This window comes from Rhipicephalus microplus, chromosome 1 (genome assembly GCF_043290135.1).
Source record: "Rhipicephalus microplus isolate Deutch F79 chromosome 1, USDA_Rmic, whole genome shotgun sequence".
NCBI lineage: Eukaryota > Metazoa > Arthropoda > Arachnida > Ixodida > Ixodidae > Rhipicephalus > Rhipicephalus microplus.
This window is the reverse complement of record NC_134700.1, coordinates 261,382,368-261,397,161: the sequence shown is the minus strand read 5'-3', so window position 1 is coordinate 261,397,161 and position 14,794 is coordinate 261,382,368. Positions and strand designations below refer to the sequence as shown.

The 14,794-nt window shown below is 41.4% G+C and overlaps 1 protein-coding gene across 10 annotated transcripts in view; it reads left to right on the top strand.

Annotated features, from left to right (window-relative positions):
• LOC119186953 (uncharacterized) overlaps window positions 1-6,058 on the top strand; it is a 114,852-nt gene extending 108,794 nt beyond the window's left edge. For 4 of the 10 annotated variants that reach the window (XM_075894060.1, XM_075894030.1, XM_075894033.1 and 1 more), the window contains 5 exons: window positions 19-138; window positions 1,716-1,745; window positions 1,851-1,871; window positions 4,628-4,838; window positions 5,643-6,058. In XM_075894060.1, coding sequence (XP_075750175.1) covers window positions 19-138; window positions 1,716-1,745; window positions 1,851-1,871; window positions 4,628-4,838; window positions 5,643-5,896 — 636 coding nt within the window. In that variant the 3' untranslated portion in view covers window positions 5,897-6,058. The remainder of the gene's footprint in view (window positions 1-18; window positions 139-1,715; window positions 1,746-1,850; window positions 1,872-4,627; window positions 4,839-5,642) is intronic. The other 6 variants (XM_075894043.1, XM_075894018.1, XM_075894050.1 and 3 more) reach the window with 4 other exon arrangements.
• The last annotated feature ends 8,736 nt before the right edge of the window (window positions 6,059-14,794 follow it).

Sequence of the window (14,794 nt, the reverse complement as noted above, 5' to 3'; positions counted from 1 at the left end):
TTTCCATTTGCCTCACAGAGCATATTTCCTGATAAGAAAGTGATCTTAGAAGAAAAGGCGCTCAATGGCCAGGGGAACCCTATTCAAAAAGAACGTCATGTAGCAGCTAAACATCAAGATTCTTGGTCTATCAAAAAGGTAAACTTTTGCATAAACAGGTGTTGCATCTTCATTGTTGTCTGATGCTCTGAATTGTGTGGCGTCATGTATTCGCATTTGAATGACGATGTGTAATTTTTTAGAAATGACTGCAAGCTTGCGAAATGTCACATAGGATTTTCATCAGCCACAATGTTCAGTTGGGTAAAATGTCAAATGTAAAGATGTGCTTATCTATAGGGGAACAAAACGAGTCTGACCTACATGAGAATTTATGGGGTAAATCACTGGGAAAGCTTCATACTCATATGAGGAGTTTCCTATCTACACGTATAGTCTATTTCCCAAAGTATAAAATGCACCTTTTTTGTAAACATTTCGCAGGTGCGTCTTATATACACGAAGTTTCATGCGATCTTGAGCGACCAGAGTGTCCATATTTTGCCTGTAATCCTGCTAAGCTGCACGTGACAGCATTTGTAAAAAACTGTGATCTCGGATGCCGGCCAATTGCCGTTAAAGCAGCACAGCGACCATGGAGATATTAGCCCCAATAAAGGCCGATGCCATCACAAGTGCTATCTTGCTGCCCTAGTTGTTTCTTCATAAAGCATTAAACCCACAGGATTGATGCATTAAATAAAGGGCACCCTACTGTGTGTTATTCGCATCTCTCAGGACTTGTAATGAAGTTTGACTAACCAACCTCAATGTTTTACGGGGGACGATTCAACAGTTACTACACGATTCACCAGTTACTACAACCAAAGCACCACTTTGTTGCCATCACCAGTTTCCATATAACACTTCTTGGCAATTCAACAGTAGTCGAAGCTTGTGGCTTCCTGTTGCCATTTACCTTTTGTGCGCTTTTGTTCAGTAGTTTCACCGTTTCAGTAGTTGCGATGTTGAGTGTGCTGTGTGATTTTGCATGTCTCCACCGAGCCTCATATTTCCTAGAGCCAATGCCAACGATGCGCTCTACGGTGCTTACAGTGCCGCGGGAATGAGTTGTTCAAAGGCCGACAACAGCACCCAACTTGGCCATGCTGCCAACCGAGGCAGAACTTTTGACAGTGCACCGGAGGATGTGGCTTTGAGTGAAGGGCAATAAATGTTGGTTTTATATTTATTAGGAAAGTGTTGTTTATGAATTTTATAATGCCGCTTATAGATATTCAGTGTTGTGCGGGGCTATGCATTTTGCGATGATTAAATCGATGTGTGCATCATATAGTTTTATCTTGTTGACTGGCTTAAAAATGTGTGTCTTATATATAATGTTTTTCTGCGGCAGTTGTGAAAAATAGGGGGTGTGTCCTATACAAAGCTGTGATTTATACATCGGAAAACACTGTAATAAAAGTGAGAAATGCATTTTGTTTTTGGTTTTGCAAACTTTAAGATCTGGTCATGCGAGGTCTGAGAAACGAGTTTCGCTTTGTCCTTTATTATTTTGAAACAAAACAAAGAGCTCTTATAACCCTGGTAAAAATTGACAGGTAGCATGAGATGGTTGTAAAGAACTAAAAGTTGTCCCGGTAAGGTCCTGTATTGTCTATGTTACTGCAGCGCTTGCTTTTAATAGATGTCTGCGTGTGGTTTATGACTTGCAGGATTCTGATGAGCCATCAATAAGGCCCCAGGTCAGTCAATGTACCTGTTCAAAATATTTGAGCTCACTTATCAAGCTTTGCTAATGCTAAATGCTCTTGCACTGCTGTTAACATGAACATGTTGCCCCTTTTCAGCCACTGCCGAGAAAAAGTCTGGTTCGTAAAAAAAACCACTTCACTCAATGCGTGTGCAGTTGCATGTTCGTGATTTGACTCTTAAATGTTGTCCTTGTGTTCCTTGTCACTTCCCTGCTGCTTTATGTGAAGACCACCTTGTTGTATGCATGGGTCTGTGTGCACACGCCTGTATACACAGCATTCGTGTGCTTGTTCCTGTGCCCTTATGCATTGAACACGTTGAGAGTATTATGGCTTTTGTCCTTTTACAACTTTTTTACCAAGTGCGATATCTTGGTCGTCTATTCATCATATCAGAGGCTCGTGTTTTTATAAGTTTTCAGACAGCAGGTGTACAGGTGATCAAAAAAGTGTCCCTTAAGCTTGGTGAAATATGTGGAAAGCAGACACTATGAACAGCTTAGCCAAATATCGCAATCGTGTATGGCAGGGAGAGAGTGGTGTGCGAAGCTTTCATTTTCTCAGGTGCACTCTTTTCACGTGGGTTCTCACTCTTAAAGCACTTTCGTTGCCATCAATAGATAGCATGCTATTGGCTGATAGCCTCTGTAAATCAAGAGTGGCATTTGGATCAGGTGTGCTCCTTCTCAACAGGAGGCGCCACCACGTGCCGGTGCCGTGGCATAGGCTGCTAGCGTTACGCAGTAGGCACACTAGCGCACATAAAAATTGCAACTGAGAAGGGTGATTGTATTTCATCATGTGTGCTAAAAATCTTGAGTCCCACTGACTTTCCTTTTTTTCTCAAGCCATCTGTCCCTTTGTAGAATTCGGCGCATTCACTGAGATGAGAGAAGCGAGTAAGCATATGAAGCGTGCAAGAAATCCCTGTTACTCCTTGTATCCAGTTTACTAGCGAGGTTCTTGCAGCAATCTATTTGCGAGGCTTAGTACTAAGATCGTTCTATGATTACCTAGAAAATTGGTTTAACATCCTCTTGAGAAGTTAGTTTGGCATTTAGCAAACTCCTTAAATTAAAAGGGAGCATGCTGCATTAGTGTTCAGTTGAAGTTCAAAAGTAAGCAAAGCGGTGTTGTTAAGCTACTTCAGCTTTCTATGTGCTTTCATAGGGGCAGACATACAACTTATGGCATTGACGAAATTCCAAGTAAACACTGCGGCAGCTTGGGTACTGAAAGAAGCGATAGCGGGCTCATGGTATCTTTTTTTTTTAACGAAACATATCTAAGAAGTCAGGTTCAATTAAAACTGAGGAGTAAAACCCTCACTTAGGGGTAAGAAGTCCATTGTATTGTTAGCTTGCTCACTTAGTGCAAATGAGTTATGTATCTTAAGGTGGACTGCATATGCAGCAGAAGATATTTCATGGATGCATGTTCGTTTGTTACCTTCTTTATAGTTAGGTACTCGTAGAATGTTCCTACAAGGCAACATGGGCTGCTTGCTGGGTTGTTATGCTTTCTCCGCTATGATTAATACATCCATTGGGGTATAGGCTCCCAAGTTTTTGCTTTTAATGCAGCTTCACCGAAGATGTTAGCACGGGAAAGAAACTTTATACACAGTGTATTTTCAATAACAAAACATACAACGCTGCCAGTTTCAGTGCGCTCCACTCAGCACTTCGTCGACGTCATCCTCTTCCATATTTGCCCGTGACAATATGGAGAATTTTGATTGTTATGCCAGGAGTGAATTGGAGCCTGCTTTTAACTAATAGGAGAACAACAAATATGAAGGTGTGATTTAAGATTCTAGCACACATCATGCGTGAAGATTTTTAGGTTGCAGTGTTCCACTTCATTTTTAAAAATTTTTCTATTTATACAATACTGCAGAGTGTAGGTTCATGCAGGAGAGCAGTACATAGTTACATACATACATGAGTAATAGAAAGAAAGGACAAGAAAGAACTAAATAGAAAAACCACAACGAAAGTTCATGAGTACATTCATAAGTAATAGAAATAAATGACAAGAAATAGCTAAATGGAAAAACCACAACGAAAGTTCATCGGTTGTTTTCGTAGAAACTGAATGCGTAAGGGGGTGGGGGGAAAACTTACAAAGTTTTTTTTTGTTGTTGTGTGACAAGCATTACAAGAAATGCCTACTTTATAGCAGACTTTGATGGCAGTGCCATGCATCCAAAGCCAGTATGCTCACCAGTTTTGTCAATCTTTCTTTTTGCTTTTACGCTGCTGTGCACACACTGCATGGAGTGCACTGCTCGTTTGTTCTCAATATTGGGCTGCTATCGTCTTGCAACACTGCTTCTTGCACTTGCAATACAAGTAATTTTGTCTATGCACATGGTATGTGTTATGTGTTTTCTGTCATGCTGATTGTGCACTGTCCTTTTTTTTTTAGGTTTGAACAAAAGCTTTGATAATGTGCATTACACTCTCAGAATTATTTAAGATTTTCAATGTAATTGAATGAATACTATGCATACACATTCCTTATCTCCTGTGCATCTTCTGGCAAACAGCTGAATTTGGAGATACTATACACAGGGAATAAAAGAAACTAGTTGTTGTGTAGAAACTAGATTGAAACTAGATTGGCACAAAGAAACTAGATTGGCACAAAAATATGCCTAATAACATTTGCCTAATAACTTTTTTAAACAAAAAGCATGCTGACAAGCCAAGCATACTGCAAGAAAATTAGTTGGCAAGTTTACAGGCTTATTTACGCATATATAAAACTGTATGCTAGTAAATAGATAGACTAACTATTGAAATATCTTTAGACAACAAAGTTTGTTCTCCTGTTTTATGGATGCTTTGGGCTTGTTTTCCTGTTTTTAGGTTCACAGCCTTACAGCACGCAGCTTGCCTCGGGAGTTTAGGGAGCACGCTCAACGAAATCTCGTTCCACGTCAAATGAACCGCACTGTTGTCACATCGCCCACGTCCCCACCAGCTTCGGGAACTCTATCCGAACAAGTGTTCCAGCCACAGCCACTGCAAGTGCCAGCAGCCAACAACAGCAACAGAAACAACAGCAATAATGTTTCCGGTATGTTGCAACTGATTTATTGCTGTGGTGCTTTTAACATGGATTCGGTGGTGGTAGCTCATGACAGTTGAAGAAAACCTTGTCCTGCAGTTTGCTCTTATAACTTCTATCATTAGATAGAAATACTTGAAGATAATGGTCATCACTACATTAGGCTGACTAGCCTGTAATATCCTAGGACTAGTGCTTCTCAATCATATAAAATGCCAAGTGGCCCATCCTTCTAACATAAGAAAAGTTGCCTTGAGTTTTCTTTAAAGGAAGGAAGAAAAATTGTTAGTTCTAATTTCAGTTTTGGTTGTGCCTTGCAACCAGTTGTAACAAGAAGTCGCATATTAGTAATTTGTCAAACTTTGGATGAGTGAGCTCACCCTCTTCAGTTGCACAAAAGTAATGCCTAACATTAATTTTTATGTTTAGCCTTGTGAAGTCGCTGCAGATTTTCTAAGCGCTCCATGCAGTCATCCTTGATTTTCGGCAGAAGTGGCTATATTGATTATTTTTGGTAGACTGTTTTATGAAAGACGGTGTAAACTGTTTCATCACTCTTGAGGCAACACGTCTCTTACTTATCACTGAGTTAAAACCCAAGCGCATTGTGGAAGAATTTGAAATAAAGTGTAATGTATACCTGCTGAGCTGGTGTCACCCCGTGATATTTTTTTCTCAAATGCTTGAGTGAGTCCAGCTCATTCATGTTCATGGAGGTGAAGTGACTTTATGGTCACTTATAGGAGATTTGTCTACTGTACATACAACATTCTAATAGGGTTATTCTGTATCTGTGATGTTTTCCTGCCACAGCAGCTGGGGATGTCACACCCGGTTATGCTTCCGACGAGAGCTCCACAAGCTCGTCGCTGGGTGGAGGCAGCGGGGTTCCCAGGCATCCCTCAAGCAGCAAGCGCCGACCTCGAGTTGCTGCCTCTCGCGGAATTCTGCAGCGCAGCTCCTACTGGGACCGCCGGGTTGAACAGGGGCTTCTGTCAGATAGCTCAGTTACTGAGGAATTTCCTCCACTCCATGAGGGACATTCGGACAAAACTACCAAGTCCTAAAGGTCTTAGGATAGTGATCACGCCTTGCCTTGCCATTATGCCATTTGCACATGCGAACCCCCACGTATACTTCAGGTATGCCACTTTAACATGGTTGTTTTTCATTATACCAATTTTTTTTTCTCTGTTTTAGTAAAGCTTGATAGTATAGTGTAGGAAGAAGCTGTTGATTCTGCTTGAACCCTTTTCTTCCTTTTGCATGCAAAGGTGGCATATCGTAATTATCATCCCCGAAAATGGGTACTGACAAGTTTTCAGGCACACGCCACACTCTCATTCTTCATTCTTTTTGATTTAGCACACTTGCATGGCACGGAGTGCCACCTTTTTTCTTTTTTTTACATTTCCCTGCTTTAAGTGTTTTATTTTGTAAAAGCATCATTGCCTCTGCAAAACTGAAGCTTTGCCAATGGGTTACATATGTATTTTTTTAATGGTACAACTAAATATGATTTATTTCTGTGTTTTGTTGTACACACCAAACTGCTTTGTGCCAGTCTGGTGCGAAATGTGCAGAACAAATGATCATTGCCGAACATGTCTGCTGTGTGTTGTTAACATACTTCCTTTGATTGTTGAATGTGTCTATGGTGGGCTGCAGTATTTGATGAGGCCCTTTGCTTTTTACTTGGTGAAACTGGCTAAGCTGCATTCGTTGAGGAACGTTAAGCCTATGTATTGGTTTTATGCCAGCACAGGTCATCATTTGATTATAACCTTACGGTCATTTCCTGCTTCCTATGCTTTCACCGCACCTGGTCATTTTGATGAAAGACCATTAAAAAAATACTACCAATGTATGGCTGAATGTCGTAAAGCAATGTTGCTGATTGCCTCATGTTGCCTCATTAGTGTGCAAGCGATTTGAAACTTTTGGACTGCACGAATGTTGCTGTGTCTCATAATTATTACTTGTGCTTTTCATTGTGTGGCGTCAATATTTTTACAACAACTGAGGCCACAGCTTCGCGCAATTTTGCTCTCATCGCACAAGTATTCTAGTGAACTTCACACGAGTTGTTAATAAATGCTTGGCTGCTGTGTGCTTTTAAACTTTTTCATGCGTGCTTTTGATTTGCTTGCCACTGCTGTATTTTTCCCGAACTTGGTTTCATCATTGTTACGTTTCTTTTGCACCTGCCGTATGTGTAACATAGTGTCTATGAAAAGTGCAAATTTGTTGTGAAGGCAAGCAGGAAAATGACAGCTAGCAATCTATGTTTCATGTTGTGTTTGCCAACAAACTTTGCATCAATTTTGTTGAGCCCTGTGAGTGTGGTATGTCATCAACTGTAGAGCAGTAGATGATTTGCAGAAGAGTGAAACTATGTCATCGTTATGTAACAATTGCTCCTTCAGTACAGCGATCATGAATTGGTATGCCTAAACTGCTAGAGTTACTCTTTAGTGGTTTAAAAATGAGCCTGTTACCCTTGCTGCAGAAAAATGTGTATTTGTCATGATTCAGTCATATTACTGAGGTGAGTGCATAGCACTCATTTGTCTCAAGACAGTTTGCAGAAGTTCGAAGCTAAATTGATTAGAAGTTGTGTTTTATTTTCTTTTTCTTTCCAAGTGCCAAAAGATTAAGGCTGACAATTCGAAAATGCTGGGCTTTCACTATATTTCGTTCAGCAGTAGATGAAAAAATGGAAAAGGCAGGTTATATCTTTAATTATGCTAACTCTTTACTTACTGGTAAAGGGCTTCATTATTTGGTGCAAAAGTGGTGGACATTAACTAGCTAATCACTTTGTTCACTGTTCTTGCAGCCGCTATAAAACATGGTAGCTATGGGCCACTTTTAGTGATCAATTTATTGATTTCTGTCTGTTTCACAGTATAGTGTGACAGGTGTCTAGTGTGCCTACTTGCCTCAGGAAGGTCTTTATAGTATTTTGTATGTATTTAGGCTGTAAAGAAATTTATACATAGATATATATATATATATACACATATATGTACACCATATACACACTCTCTATGTATACAAAGAATAATTGCCTGGGAACTAACATAGGGTTCAGGTAATTACGTGCTAAAGGACCACTGACAGATATGTTTTTACGTATTGATTATTGAGCACACAGCTAGTCAGGGTTAGTGTGTGTGTGTGTGTTTGTGTGCCATAGCAACATTGCTGTGGACGTATGGCAAACATTCCGGACATGGCAGGCAACACATTCTGCTCTTTTTCAAGTGGGTGGCCCTGCCTCAATTTATCTACATTTGGGCTGTTGCCTTTACCACAATGGAAGGAATTCACATTCCTGCAGTAACATTCTGTTCATGAAATGCCTTTTGGAATCTCCTCGTCAGAGCTGCACAGTATTTTCACCATGCAGGCAAACTGCATGTACCTGTTGTCGTGTATTAAGTTTTCACTGTTCTCGTTTTTTGTTGCACACACCACATTTGATTGTGAATTCGCAACATTCCAGAATGTATTGTTTGTGATAGTATTGTTCCAACAGCCTCTGATAATGCCAAGGCAGCAGCATATGTGTTTAAAGACATTGTCATTAACTCTGCTGTGTAGACTGGTAGCCAAAATCTAATTAGGCACAAATAGGGCAAATCTGCTGTTTCTGTTTCCTATGTTTGTTTTTGCCAACGTGATGCTTCGGACACTAATTCAGGGTCTTTGTACCTCTCGCCAGGATTTTCTTAGCCTTACTTTATTTCACAAAAACAAGCTATTTTGGGGCTTTTATTGTCTCCCACCATTTCAATCGTGGCAGCTTCAAACAGCCGTTCATTCTGAAGTTTTTTTGCTCTTCCTAATGAGAGTCCTGTGCCTTATGCACTTCTAAGGGTGCTTGCAAGTTAACAAAGCTGTTTCAAGTGAAAGGCTGCAGTGTACAGAACCACTTCCTACAATGTGTTGGTGCCAGTGTGCGACTGTAAATAATCTTGCGCAATCTGCAGTGGGCGGTGAATTAAATAAACACTGTACTTTGTAGGCTGTTGTGTAATTATCTGTAGTTGTAAGTTTCCATGCTCTCGCTAAGTGCCAAGATTCTCCTGCGCGCTGCTCAAAATTTTATGCAAAGACTACTGCAAGTCACTGGATTGTGTCAACTGGACTGGACTGCATCCTCGAGATGCGTTGTAGAAGTGTCACGAGCCAGCTTCTTTATTTTCTTTTGTTGCGACAAGCGAATGCTTTTAAGTGCCATATTCTACATTTCTGCCTCTGAAATCTGCCTTCTTTTTGAGCCATTTGCTTGCAGAAACTAACACTATGTAGAATCTGTGTGACATTGTGCTGCCTGAATGATAGGCCCAGGTAAAAAAAGGGTCTCAGTGTTTTTTTTTTTTGCATGAGTACAAATGTCATTGTTATTTTAGGCACCTGCTAGCGTGCAGCACTTCCTAGAAGATGTCAGAATTTGTGATTCTCTCGCTCAGGCATGTGTAGTAGGTGTAGGTTCTGCGTTTATTATAGTTAGCATCGTAGCCAATGCGTTGGCACTCGTAAACTTACGGGTTTGTTGTTGAGGGTGTGCCATTAGGCCGGGTTGCATTATCCAGAAGAGTTGTACCAGGAGTGAGGCATGAACACGGGAGGATACGGAGGTTCACCAGAGAGCAAAAAAATTACACCATCTCCTGCTAAATAGAACCATGCGCAGATGTGTTGACACTGGCGCTCATCGCCGCGTTGCGCAGGAAAGAAATGTGGTGAGACGCAAAGCTCGCAGTGATGGACCGGTGTTTCTAGCTGTAACATGCTAGTCGCTGCTAATGGGCAATGACAGACAAAAGACTGCGACTGGACACAGAGGCTCGCAGTCCGCGTTTAGTTAACGTGCATGCTTCGAATTTCGGTCGTTCGACAACGCACAAGACAGATCTCCCACCGGCACTGCTTTGGAGGTCAAGATCCAGTGAATGGTTGAACTGCGCAAGCAATTGGTTTTTAAATCAATAAACTCGCTAGCAGACATTGGCTGCATCGGCTCTGCGAGGAGAGAGCGGAAGACACGAGAGAAAAGAGGAGGAGGGCCGCGCATTCGCTGTACGGGTGGTCATGCCGCACACCAGTAAGCTTGACAATAAGACGCTTCGCATCTAAAAACAAATAAAATGAAAACCGAAAGTTGCAAACTTTTGGTGGATAACTGCTTGTCACTAGAAGATCCTGGCCGGAGAAGGATGAGTTGTCTGGAATGAAGCTTGCACCGGATGTGCAACTTCCAACTCCCGACAAACGGTGCATTTAAGGTTCTCGTATTTTGGAGGCTGGTTTTGGAGCTCGTTCTAATACAGCACTGGAGGGATTAACCCGCGCGAGCGTCCTGCCTAGCGCACGTTTTTTACCACAGTAGCATTCCTTGCAACGCTTGTGTCGGCGTTTATCTTGCAATTTTTGTGCGATGCAGCTGGTCGGCCTATTTTATTTTTGCTCGAACCGTGCTCGTTGCGGCAGTGCTCGCGTGTTTTTACACCGAGGTAGGTTGTACCAAGCGTTAGCTGATGCTATAAATTTTAACTTTATAATGGACATGACGGCGATGACAAAAATGCTCCTGTAGTGTACATATAGTTATCGCATTGAAAGAGAACTTTTCAATGGCACCGACCTATCATTTAAGCTGATGACTACAGACACGTGCATACCCGTATATATTACGAATGTAGTGTTATACATATTCTCGGCAAAAAACTGAGTTTTGCTATAACAAGTGATCGCATTTTGAATTTTAATTTCAAGAAGGGCTGCATGCCTTTCGTCAAAGCTTGTCTACAGAAAGTGTTGGATAAATTGACTGTGGTGCAAACTGTTTGGACCCTGTGTGCGCATTGTCGTTGGAAGCTGGTCGCAGGCAACTAACTCTAGCACGTGTAGTTCTTAATGAGAGCCAGCATGACACGTGTGCTAGCAGTCTTAGCCCATTGTTCCTACGTGATGGTGTGCTAGCACTGCAGAGACACAACTTGCACATTTTGACGACAACCAACACAGGTTTGATACGCTGTGGACAGATATGTCGTGGTCACAAAAAGCAGCAGTTCGGTACAACTTACGAGATTTGTCTCGCGCTCTCAGTAACACTGCGATATAGAGGAATGCTTTTCTGCCAGCAAAGACTTTTTTTTTTAGAATTTACAAGAAAAATTGCTCATAGCACAGAATAATGCACAATTCTGTCTTGATGAAAAATGCTATAATGAAATGAGATATTTACAATAGGAATTTTGAGAGAGTTACAGTTTGTTCAACCTAGAAAACGTATAAACAGCAGATGAAAAAAAAAAACAGGCAAAGACTGGAAGCAAGAAAAATAGAAAAAAGCAAAAATCAATGTTGGTTAGTGAACTACGAAGGAGAAAATGTTTATCATTGAAGTGCGACATAAAGTTTCTATCTCTCTAGAAGGAATGAGCACTTTCAAAGCATAATAGATATACATTCAGAGAATACGGGCAATCATTAAAATGCATACCTTTTGGGCTCTCGGCTCAAAAGGTATGTTTTACTTGATTTATGGCTGATATCTACAAAATGATGCTTATTTCATCGGCCAGGGAATTATAGCTAAAATGATCACTGAAAACGCGGAAACGTGAGGAAATTGGATTTGTGCAATTTGACTCCCAAAAAGCGATTTTGGTCATCTGACGATCGCCTTCGTCAAAAGTATTCCAGTTCGCCTATATCCTACTCGATGTGTGTTAGCGGGCATTTTTGGTAGTCGTAGACTGAATGCAGTTGTACGCGCTAATTATAATTAAAAATAAAATTTGAAATCCCGTGCACTCTTGTTACTCGTTGCTACTTTCGTGAAGGAGAGCATTCTTTGAGCTTCATAAGGCATTGTCGAGGTATGGGGAAAAAATAATAATGAGGGCGTCTTGAAAACAAACAAACCAAAGTTAAGCTTTTCTTGCGACTTTCCGCAGTCCCTAAAAAATGACTCTCTTGAGCATTCAGGCGCGCAGTGAACTTCCCGAAGTACGATGGAATGCTAAATTACAAGCGCTTCGCATTTCTTGCACGCAGAGGTATGCGTACGCGGGGAGTGAAGAAAGATCACAAATAAGTAGGAGCTTTCCTGTCGTCAACTTGTAATTACGTTTCTTGCAGTTTTCTGGCGAAAGCGTTTTCCCCCTAGAAGACGTAAAAGCGTGTTACGCTGTTCTCACGCACTGAATGCGTGACGTCCAGTACTTACAACGCGACGACTAGTGACGACACTTTCCCAGTTAATCGTGCCATATCATGGCAAAGGGTGGCATTCTACGTGAGATAGCGACAATATTGGAAAATGCAATCAATGTCGGCGCCTACACTTCGGGAACGAGACGATCTTGCGATGAGTTGTGGGTTTCAATAATATAAGCTTTTTTTTTTGGAAAAGCAGATCACTCATGTTCCCTCGTTAGTATTTGGAAGTGTTTCACAAGAACGCCACCCCCCACCCCACTGTTTTTGTTCGCGGTGTACCTGGATTTGGCTATCGGAAGCATATAGGTCGTTTTGCTACACTTTCTCAAAACTGGTCGAATGTTTTGAGAATACTCAGTTTTGTTCTCGCTTGGTGTTTAAGTGTGTGAACATAATTTTCATACGACTAAATTTAGCGAACTACACTTGATTGAAGGTTCGGTAAACGTAACCTAACGACAGTCGCTTGCGTGCAATGCGTTGTCCGGCTGTGTGCTTGTAAAGCGTGCTTTGCGGCAAACTTTAATGTATTGCAAAAAAAGCCAACAGTGCTATTGAAGAGAAAAAAATGGAGCGTTTTCGTCCTTCGCAAGAAAAAAAAAAAACGCATTATTGTTAACTTGTGAATTTGGTGCCCTGGCGCAATCATCTAGTAGTTAAAAAACTGTTTAACGCTGTGGATAGTGTAAGGAGAGCAGAAGTTTATTATAGCCAGGCGAAATACATTACAGAAAACGCGCTGATTTAGAAAGAAGGTGAGCCCGTTTTCAGCTTGAAATTTCTGCAAATCACATCAGCGAACAACAAAGCTTGCGCTCAAATTTCAAAGCTGCAAATCAAGGTCGGTAAGTCAGTTATCAAGTAATTAGGAAAAGATACGATAGTTTGCCCCGAAGCCGCCACACAAACTTTACCTCGTTGGTAACTGAAATTGTGAACTTAAAATACGTACATATATAAATCTAGGCACGTTAAACTTTGCGAGCTTTTGAGTTTCCATTTCTGACAGAAATGAAATCGGCGGAAACTGTGGTTAAATATTTCAAGTGGTCGAAGTCGATTCCAGGTAAGATGTGCCCGTAACGCGTTTAAAAGAAGTAACTCATTTTAGTGCCTGTAATGTCGCTTCCCGTTATTGTTTTTGTCCCGTGTTATTACCAATTATGAAGCCTAAACACCCCATAATGTGTGAGTTCTGCGAAAGGAAGATATATGATGTTGAAGGGAAAAAAAGCACGTTATGAAGTTCTGGAACAGGAAGAAAGGGAAACTTGAGTGAAGCATCGGAAAGTCTGCAGTGAAGTCATGTGTCGGAGATGCTGTTCGTGTCGTAGCTATAGACGCTGCGAATGGTGCGCAGGTGAGGTTTCATCGACTATGTTCCGAACTTAAATCCTGTCACTCACTGACGTCACCTACAGACATATTGCTTTCAAAACGTGCATGACATTTTAAAACTTAGCGTGTTATTTGTGATTTCCTTCGTCTAGTCAGGAGATGATATTCATACTCTCATTAGACTGTCCGAAGTTTAAAGCATACCACGTGTTACCCCGTGAAACGCATTTGAAATGAGTTTTCAGTATGGCGTTGCCCGGCGTCAGCGCTTTCCACCTCGCTCTGCGTGCCACGTGGCTTCCGAACTAGTTGGTAATGATGTGGCCTAGATTCTGGAAGCACGCGCACTGCGGTCGTCGCTCTGTATAATGCTGGAGTATCATCGGCGCCAGCTGAGGCCGAGCCAGATTAACAACATCGGACGCGCAGGGCCGAAGTCACATTTGCAAGTCTGCGTCTTGCCGCGCACCGGGAAAAGTATGGAGGAGAAAAAAAAAAAACACGCACACATACCAAGGTCTTCGTTGACAATGACGCGCAAATAATTTCTGGCATACCTGCATCTCGCATGTCTCACAGGCAGTGGTATCTTCTATGAGTGAATACGAATGTTGATGTGTTTGTAGGTTAGTCAACTAGACTCCGCTTCTGTAATGGAGATGAATATCCCAATCAAGCAATTTATTTTTTCCAAATTTCATGGCAGCGCCGTGGGAAAAAGCACCAAAGAGGCGGCTGGGACACGTCTCCGCTCTTTTGTGGCACAAGGCAACAATTTCGGGCATAAAACTCGTATACCAGTTTCTAAGTTTTAGCGACAGTGGATGTATGACATGTAACGGCGATTAAAGGTAAACACTACAGACACTTAGTTAAAAATGCCTAGACTTGTAAGGTGAGCTATGCACACCCGTTAACGAGAACGCAGCTGCGATAACAGCAAGATGAGGCTCCAGCTTCGATAGACACTGTGAAGTAAACATAATTCAAATTTTGTAATGGCACAATGCATAACTAATGAGCATACAATATATGAGCCACAAGGATACAGTGACTGACTAAATGAAGTAAATTAGCAGTCTAATATCTTTACTAAACAAAGAACACGTATTGGCGACAAATTATTGTTACAAAAGTAGAGAGAGGTGTACGAGTTAGAATAATAGTGAAACAGCTTCATGTAGGGTGTTCCAGTGTTTGTGTCTCTGGCGCTGTATATAAAACGAATATTGTTAAGTGACTTGAGACATGTAGAATGGCAAGTCAGACGTTTTCAAAATTTTGTGCATATTGTCTGATATAGGTGTACTTATTTCTGAGCTCTCAGTTTCGCTTGCCGAGAGGTTTATTTGCTTGAATTATTCGTAACTCGAAGAAAAAAAAGCGGT